General features: G+C 44.5%; 1 protein-coding gene across 1 annotated transcript; it reads left to right on the plus strand.

Annotated features, from left to right (window-relative positions):
• The first annotated feature begins 5,250 nt into the window (after positions 1–5,250).
• Positions 5,251–8,930, plus strand: LOC117840347 (peroxidase A2). Its single transcript, XM_034720853.2, has 4 exons — positions 5,251–5,544; positions 5,670–5,861; positions 7,718–7,880; positions 8,092–8,930. Exons 1-4 carry the CDS (start codon positions 5,305–5,307, stop codon positions 8,523–8,525), a joined length of 1,029 nt encoding a protein of 342 aa, XP_034576744.1. The 5' UTR covers positions 5,251–5,304; the 3' UTR covers positions 8,526–8,930.
• The last annotated feature ends 350 nt before the right edge of the window (positions 8,931–9,280 follow it).

The raw sequence follows: 9,280 nt of genomic DNA on the forward strand, positions 1-9,280 counted from the left end.
AATGGGCGGCGCCCCTCCCCTCCCTCTCCGGCGGGCGGGGCAACTCCTCCGGCCCTTCCTCTCCCGGCCGGGCGGCGCCCCTTCCCCACCCTCTCCGGCGGGCGGCGCCCCCTCCCGGCCCCGATCCCCACCGGTAGATCTGGCGGCCGGGGCGGCCTCCTCCCTCCCTCGCTCCGCCGCCGGTCAGATCCGGGCGGCTAGAGGGGAGGGGGCTCCGGAGGGGGCCAGATCCGGGCGGTGGCCACGGATCGAGGGGAGGGGGCCTTGCGGAGGCACGCCCCTGCCCCTCCCCTACCCCTATCCGGCGGATCCAGCGGCGCCGACCCTCCCCTCACCGGATCCGGCGGCCGTGGGCCTCGGCGGCTGGAGCGCGTCAGCAGCGTTGACGAGGCAGGACAGTTCGTCCACTTTCACCACCGCCGGCGACAGGTTACAGGTACCCCTACTACTCCGAGCTGGGTTCGGTCGCCAACGGCGTCATGATGGTCGACGCGGACAACTTTTGGAATGTCGTCGACAACTTCTGGGTGCTGGCGGTGGTGGCGACCGTGGCGGCCGGTGGTGGCGGAGCTGGCGGTGGTGGCGGCCGGTGGTGGCGGAGCTGGCGGTGGTGGTGGCGGCGGCGGCGTAACAGGATTTTTTTTTTCAAAAATTAGATGCCGACTGTTTTCTGGCCACTCGGCAACGACTTTGCCGAGTGTGCAACACAAAACACTCGGCAAATCCAGGTTTGCCGACTCGAAATTTGCCGTGTGCCGTTTGCCGAGTGTTACACTCGGCAAATGGTTCGCCGAGTGTATTTTGCCCTTCGCCAAGTGCCCCTGTCACTCGGCAATTTTCCTGTCTCCCGTAGTGACTCACCCATCAACACCCATCAACGTAGCCCGTCTGGTGTACCAGCTGACTGGGGATGTAAGAGACGACAGACAAGGATAGGGTCATATATAAACCAAAACATGCCTGCTAGCTTTGACGTGCCTGTATTGCAATTTGCGAAGGAGTTTAATTTCTATGTTCTAGCTATACAGCAAAAGCAAATGAATTTCATGTCACTTAGTTTGTCGATACAGTTGGAATTCACATTGACCTTTAATATATTGTTCGCTACTCCCACTAAACCCGAATTCTTTTATTATGATTAAGACATAACTAACTCAGTATCAAATATAATATTTTCACTAACAATATCTATGGAAACTATATTATTATCACGAATAGAACGACAGATATATCATGGAAATACTGTTTTTCATGATGAATATATTTACAACAAATGTATGTTGTCAATCCATATCAGTTTTTGGCTGACTCATGGTCCAACATAAAAGTTTGGCTTAGGATATTCCTAAGGCGTTTTATCTCTGGGAGAAGAAGTGGTTTAGTGGTGGATAAGAGACGGTGATGGCTGTTGACCTGTAATCATAGTTTCTGGTGACAAATAACTAGAAGTTGCGACCACGATCTTGCACGGGAAAGCCTGAAATAACATAAAATGAGTAATAAATTTTAGTGAAGGAAGACTAAGTAGTTTTTAACTGGACACGCACAACTGAATCACATAGATAATGATCAGACCTCATGTAAGCATGCTGACTTTACGACACACTAGTACAGTTTCATGAGGAACAGAATATGAATCATTATTGTTAGCTAGGTACATTTTTACAGCACTCAACATATGAACCATATCTTCGGGCCAAACCGCAAAGCTAGAGGGGGTAAGTTTGACAAGTTATGACCAGCAATCAGCATCCATGATTGGTTGGAAACAACAATAGGAGCATAGTCCTCGAACAATATGTACTTAATTTTGACGGATAGATATCACAATCCTATGCACTTGTGTCGCTTTTGCATCTTAGTTCTATTTCTTATGTTGATTTATATATGTGCATACGTGGAAGACAATTATGAAACAGATGTGTCCAACACGTGATATTTGCATCATCCCACATGGCCTTGATCTACAAGAGAAATATCCCAAGTCCGTGCTCCAAAGCCTTAGTGCACCATGAAAAATAGTTAAAAAAATAATTAAAAAACCATTAGGTTACATATGTTGATGGAGGACGGTCCCGAAGTGGGATCCGTCACAACAGCTAGGGAGTTTCACTCTGATGGGGCCAAATCCCCCTTCAGACGAAGCCAATCGAGTAAGTGACTAGAAACGCTAAACAATAAAGAACAATAAATGCAGATAGTCGTCATTAACTTCGGACTAGCCAGACCAGCCATCCCATTAGTTACAGTGGCTCCGCTATTTATAGGGAGATCAACCGCAACAAAGCACAATTACAATTTACCGTTACCCAACGATTATATTCCAAGAATATTCCAGGGTACAACGGGAAATACGGCCTTCATACGGACTCCACCAGCTTGCTCCTCGTACTGCTCCTTCGCTCCACGTGGTGGATAGCATGGTCTTTCAATGCACGCTTGGCTTTGGGGTCGAACCACTTGTTCATTGGGCCACTCCATTCTTCCCTCCGAGGGCGAGTTATGGCGAACATGAGTCAGACGCCGCAGTTCATTGCTTAGTTCCGAAGGAATCTTCGTACGCCTAAGGACCCTTCATCACCATCTTCTTTTTCTCCCTGCATTCCGATTCTGCCATAAAACAAACAAGCTGTTATGGTTAATGTCAAAAGAACTTCTTCCTCCGAAGGGGTTCTGAAGGTGTGGTTTCCCCAACAACACTGAGGGAAAAAAGAAACATTCTGATGTCTAATATTGAAATTTCCCCTCTTTACACAAATTGCTTTAATTTGACTTAAACATTTTTGAAATGCTTTTATGCTATCAAACTCTTATTTACAAAAAATACACTGAATAATTTCAATATTATCCCCATGATATTCTAAGGCCAGGACTTAGGACCATGGAAAAATATGGTCGTTTACAGTACATGCATAGTGCCATGAATATTGGATAACTCCTTTTCATCAGTAGATCACATTGGTAATTGCCAAAAAAAACCTAATGTTTCTAGTGTAAATTAACAAAGTGAATAGAAAGGGAGGTCCCTACTGATTATATTAAAAATAACAAGAATTCATAAAGAAGAAAAATAAATGAAAAAGATCACTATTTTTTTTATTCATAGAATGAAAAGTTGAAAATATATACTCTAGTTCACTGCAGAATTTTAAGAGATACATGCATGGTACTCTCACTAGCTATAAATTCATTGAATGATAATAATGTAAGAAGGTTGAAGCATTCTCCTCCCGCAGCTTTCAATTAAATTATTGAAATTTAGACATTTTCATTATAACATTGAAGACGATGGTCATCGACCAACAATATTCGAAAGGAGTATGGAAGATTTGTTTTGACCACTCAAGGCCTGGCTAGATTTTTTCGGTTGAAGCATTCTCCTCCACAGCTTTCAATTAAATTATTGAAATTTAGACATTTTGATTATAAAATTGAAGATGCTGGTCATCGACCAACAATTTTCGAAAGGAGTATGGAAGATTTGTTTTGACCACTCAAGGCCTGGCTAGATTTTATCCTATCTATTTATCGTTGTGCCATGTATACTTCGATTGATCAACATATCATGAGTATGGAGATGAATGCATGCTAGTAGCTGACGTGATGCAAGTTATATCTTGGAAATATATCACGATGTTAAATTTCTTGTGGTGTACGTAGACACTGCCCAATGCTATGAGATCACACAGCATTTGTTTTGTTGAAAATAAGTCTACTAGATATTACACATCAGATGAACTTGCCCCACAAAAAGAAAGTGAACTAGCTAGTTTCATAAGTCGCACTGCCTAATAATTAAGAACCCTACCTACTTGTTTTGCGCACGTCCATGTGCAGCTAGCTGGTACACACAAGCAATGCAGTAGTCATACTAACAGCGAGCAAAGCCGACAGTTCTTGACGATCATGCATACTACTTGATTGTCTATCTGTTTGTCTATCTCTATCAATGCTAGCTGATATGTGTTAAGGTCAGTTGTGAATAGAGATGGTGATCGAATGATCTTGACACCAATGAATTCGTGCTATACAGGAATAGCTTGTGCATTATTTCATTTTTCATAATGTACAACAAAACACATATATGCATTGGTATTAGGTATCACCACCTGAGCAACTATGGTGAAAACACCTCACATTTTTTAAAAGCCACGAAAGTTTATCCCAAAAACATACTTTTAAGTTTAAAAAATTAAGACTTGCCACTTCAATAGTTCATCTTATATATTATATACTTTGTGCAAAAGTTGGGAGTAAAACTTTCTCTAGTTTAATTAATAAAAACTGAAACATTTTGTGCAAAAGTTGGGAGTAAAATTTTCTCTAGTTTAATTAATAAAAACTGAAACATTTTGGATGAATATGCAAGTAGATAACAATTTTTTTTCTCTAACTATATTCACCCAAAGTATATCTTGTTTAAAATTAAACTATAATGAGTTTAAATATGAATTTCTGTGGCAAAACTATATTAAGACATGGGATGTGGAAGTACCAACTACAAATTTATATTTATTTTGAAAAGTTCAAAGTACATTTTTTTGATGAATTTTAGTTTCATTATTTTTAAAATGGTGAGATGTTTTCACCAGCTGATTCACGGCGAATGACATGTGTAGAGGTACATGGCACTATTTCTTGTACTGCGCTCCTGTGTATGCAAGACAAATATATGGTGGGTATACTCACGGTGTCAGTTTATAAGAGCTTGGGGGGAACCAACAAGGCAACAAGCTTGAAAAATCTTTACCCTCAATCAACATCCATGATTGATCGATCATTTGGTCAAGCATTTTGAGAATATAGTTGAAGCGCATGTATTTTTTTACACCATAGCATGCAAAAGGCAGCTTAGGACTTCCCCCTTCTTTTTTTGTTGGGACTCAACGCAATTTGAGATTGACGTGTTCATTCCACCGATGCTGACTTGTTAACTAACAACCTCATCAATCATTCCAGCTACAGTACGTACTTCCTAGCTCCGTTCCAAATTATAAGTCATGCTAACTTTCTTAGAGAGTCAAAACATCTCAAGTTTGACCATTCATGATACGTAATAAGTACCATTAGTTTCTTCATTAAATATATTTTCATAGTATATCTATTCGGTGCCATAAACTTTTATGATCCTTCGTATAATTTTGATTAAATATAAAATGGTTTGACTTTTTAAAAATATTGGAATAATTTATAATTTGGACCGGGAAAGCAGTTATCAGGCTATAAATCTGGGGCGCGTGTACTGCCACAGCATGCTCGTGTCTAAGTTGATATTTTGACATTGCATGACATAGGTGCCTAGAGATGGCTTCCTCCCATTCTCCTCGTTCTGCCTCCGGCGCCACCGCCGTCATGGCCGTGCTGTTTGTGGCGGCCCTGTGCCTGCACGGCGCCATGGCGCAACCGCTGCGCGAGGACTACTACGACGGCACGTGCCCTGACGCCTATAACATCGTGAAGCAGGTGCTCATCGACGCGCACGAGTCGGACGAGCGCATCTACGCCAGCCTCATCCGCCTCCACTTCCACGATTGCTTCGTCCAAGTAACCTTCCTCTTCTCTCTGCTAGGCCGCCATGCCCGTGCCCGTGCCCATGCGTGATCATGCAGCATTCACGATGCATTATTGTTTCATTGGTGAGTGTGGTGATGACCGTTTATTGTTCATAGGGCTGCGACGGGTCGATTCTGCTGGACAACATGACAGGGATGCAGTCCGAGAAGGAGTCACCGCCCAACAACGGCTCGGCGCGCGGGTACGAGGTGGTGGACGCCGTCAAGTGCGCGCTGGAGGACGCCTGCCCTGGCGTCGTCTCCTGCGCCGACATCCTCGCTATCGCCGCGGAGATCTCCGTCGAGCTGGTACGTACCCGCGGCTGCCTAGATACAACCTAGCTTCATGGCATACTATACTACCATTGTGATCATTGATGGACGTAGTCACGTAGCGGCAGGTGCGCGGTAGCTTTCGATGAGGGTTGAGGGGCATGCATGAATCTTGATTTGACCGTCAACAACATGCTATAACTTTATTGACACCATTTAAAAATTATAGGGAAAAAATGATTGCGTAGACATGTCGGTGCATTCATGCAAACCGAGGGTTCGTTTGGCAGGGATGTAGCTGAAACGGCTCCGACTGTGGCTTCGCTTTTTTGGTAGAGTTGAAACTATTTTTGAAAAATGTTTGGCAAAACGGCTTCTTAGGAATGGATGTGAGAAGTCAAATGTCCTATATGCCCTTGGCTGTGTGGATTGTTTGAATGGATAATTTGAGTTTATTTGAAATTGAAAAATATTTGAAAAAGACTCCTCTCTATTTTTTCTTCTTTTCCCTTACTACTTTTTTTCTTTCTTTCTTTATTCTCCCTTATCCGTTCTCTACTCTGGCTCCCATCTATCTGCTTTGGTCAGTCATCATCCTCTTTCTCCATCTTCCCCGCAAGCTGCCGCCCCTCCGTCCCTCCATCCCAGCCTCGCCATGCTGCTTCCCATGTTGCTGCTCCACCTCGCTGTGCCGCTTCCCCATGCTGTGCTGCACGCTCCTGCCATTGCTCCCCTGCCCAAGCGCGCAGGGCCACGGCTAAGGCATGAATGGCAGGCGGCGTGCTCCCGCCAGCGGGTCGACGGTGGCGAGTGGCGTGCTCGCGCCGACGGGTCGGTTGTTGCGGGCGGCACGCCCGCTCTAGCCATGGAAGGTGCAGCTGGCCTCAATCATCGGCAAGCCTAAAGCCTTCAACCTCTAGGTACAACACGATTTTGGATGCAATTTCAGCTGTGATTTGCACCAAGTTCATGGGCAATTTGGTAACAGCAGGTGTGGGGAGGGGGAGGAGTTGTGGGGAGCTAGTTTTTCTGCTCAAGAGAGCTAGTATTGCGGGGCTTCTTTGGTGGAACTGTTTGGCTGGGCTTCACCGGAAGCTGGTGGTGAAGCCAACAAGGGAGCCCTGTCAAAGAGGGCCTAACTTCCCATGTCCTTTCGTCAATATATATGTCCATTACGTTTGGTTCGGTACTAATGCGCGAAATAAGTACCGGGTCCAAATTATCAGTCCTCGAAGGACTTTTAGTATCGGGTCAAAACGTCACCTGGTACTAAATGTCACCCTTTAGTACATGTTGGTATTATGACTCGGTACTAATACTCCTGGACCATTTTAGTACCGGACAATAACACCAACCGGTACTAAAACCGGTACTAAATGGTACTCCATGCGATACTGGTGTTATTGCCTGGTACTAAATAATACTTCACGGGATACTTCAAAAGAAAAGCATATCTAACTCCATGACATGTGTTATGTAGGTAAAGTGGTTCGAAGGTTCGTGCGAGATTTGAGGTCATGAGTTCGAATCCCACAGACAGCGCACACGCATATTACGGGGCCTCCTAGCTGTTCGTGAATTTTTTCATTATTTTTTGGACACAAATGTTGCATTTAATACTGGGTATTTTGGTCGGTACTAAATGACATGACATTTAGTACCGAAGAAGTGATACTAGTGGCGCTGGTACTAAAGGGTTCCGACCGATAATAGCTGGAAGTCAATCCTCCAGTAGTGTTCAATGATTTACACATGGTAGTATGGGAAGTAGCTAGCTACTGGCCACAGCTTACGTGTCTACATGAGCAGACGATTAATGTACAGAAAAGCTGCTAGAAATATTGACACGTAAATATTGATTTATAGCTAATCTGCTCGTCCATAACATGCAGTCGGGAGGACCCAGCTGGGGTGTACTCCTGGGAAGACTGGACGGCAGAACGTCAGACTTCAACGGCTCCCAGGACCTGCCGGCGCCCTTCGAAAATCTCACCACGCTCCAGAGTAAGTTCCAAGCCGTCGGCCTTAACGACGTCGACCTCGTCGCCCTCTCAGGTACGCGCGTGAACAATAGTTGGCATATATTCTACGTCGAATTTTCTAAATGTATAGATAGAAAATTCTATGTACATAGTAAAGTCTATGTACCTAGAAAAACTCAGACAACCTACATTTTATACTACATTTTGTAAAGGAGCATCACACTATTGCTCTGACCAACGTTAACGCCCCATCTGTTTCTCTTGAATGCATGTGACCCACACAGGGGCTCACACGTTTGGCAGGGTACAATGTGCAAACGTCGCCGACCAACCGGCCGACCGGCTCTACAACTTCAGCGGCACCAACATGCCGGACCCGACCCTGGACTCGGCTTACCGAGCATTCCTATCGCAGAGGTGCCCGAGGAATGGCGACAGTTCGGTCTTGAACGACCTCGATCCAACGACGCCGGACACCTTCGACAACCACTACTACACCAACATCGAAGTGAACCGGGGGTTCCTCACCTCCGATCAGGAGCTCAAGTCCGCACCCGAAGCGCAGGGCACCACGGCACCGATTGTCGATCAGTTCGCGAGCAGCCAGGATGCCTTCTTTGCTAGTTTTGCACAGTCCATGATCAACATGGGGAACATAAGGCCAGTGACGGATCCATCCCAAGGGGAAGTCAGGACAAACTGCAGAAGGATCAACTGAAGTTAATCAAGGAGGAAAGAAACTGTGCGTTCGGTTTATTTATATACTTGATTACAAATAAGAGCTCAAATTTGGCTCCTCAAGTGTGATGATATTAGATATACTTTTCATTTTCCAACTTTAATTATTTGTTTCTGGGAGGCAAGGAGGAACTGCAGATCAAGGATTTACGCTCATGTCGTGTGGATGAATCAGTTTGAACAATGTTTTGAGAGCCGGAAGGGGGAGCTACGCTATATAGATGTGTCTGTGCCCATCGTGCTCCCAGACAGTGGTGTATCCAAGATGAATGTAACTATGTTTTGTTGGATGTATCCAAGATGAATGTGACTCCCCTCAGGATGAACAATGCTCTCATAAAAAGATGCAATAAAGTGGAACTTAGTTGCACTTTTCCTTATAAAACTCCTCTGTCTTCTCTCCGTCGTATACAAAAACAGATTATATGTTGTTGCAATGTGTCCAGTTGCTCACATAAATCATGTCGGTGAAATGTGTTATATGAAAATTTAGTGTTATATGAAGAATTGATATAAGTGAGCCAGATAAATGATTGGTAGTTGCAAGACACCATTAATCCGTGACAGGTCTTAATACGACCTAACCATTTATGTGGCCTTTAGGTTAACAGACAATTGGAAGAGGGATATCCTAGGACGGACCATTCAAATCCCCTCAAGCACCCATCATGTCCTCATCTAGCAAAGTTCCACACACGATCTGCAGAGATTAAATACATCAACATTACTGGAAAA

This window comes from Setaria viridis, chromosome 9 (genome assembly GCF_005286985.2).
Source record: "Setaria viridis chromosome 9, Setaria_viridis_v4.0, whole genome shotgun sequence".
NCBI lineage: Eukaryota > Viridiplantae > Streptophyta > Magnoliopsida > Poales > Poaceae > Setaria > Setaria viridis.

Bases quoted from the DNA above. Each gene is read 5' to 3' on its own strand.
- LOC117840347 (XM_034720853.2), top strand. From the start codon at position 5,305: ATGGCTTCCTCCCATTCTCCTCGTTCTGCCTCCGGCGCCACCGCCGTC. The intron at 5,545-5,669 runs GTAACCTTCCTC...TATTGTTCATAG, and splicing joins TCCACGATTGCTTCGTCCAA to GGCTGCGACGGGTCGATTCT. The intron at 5,862-7,717 runs GTACGTACCCGC...CATAACATGCAG, and splicing joins CGGAGATCTCCGTCGAGCTG to TCGGGAGGACCCAGCTGGGG.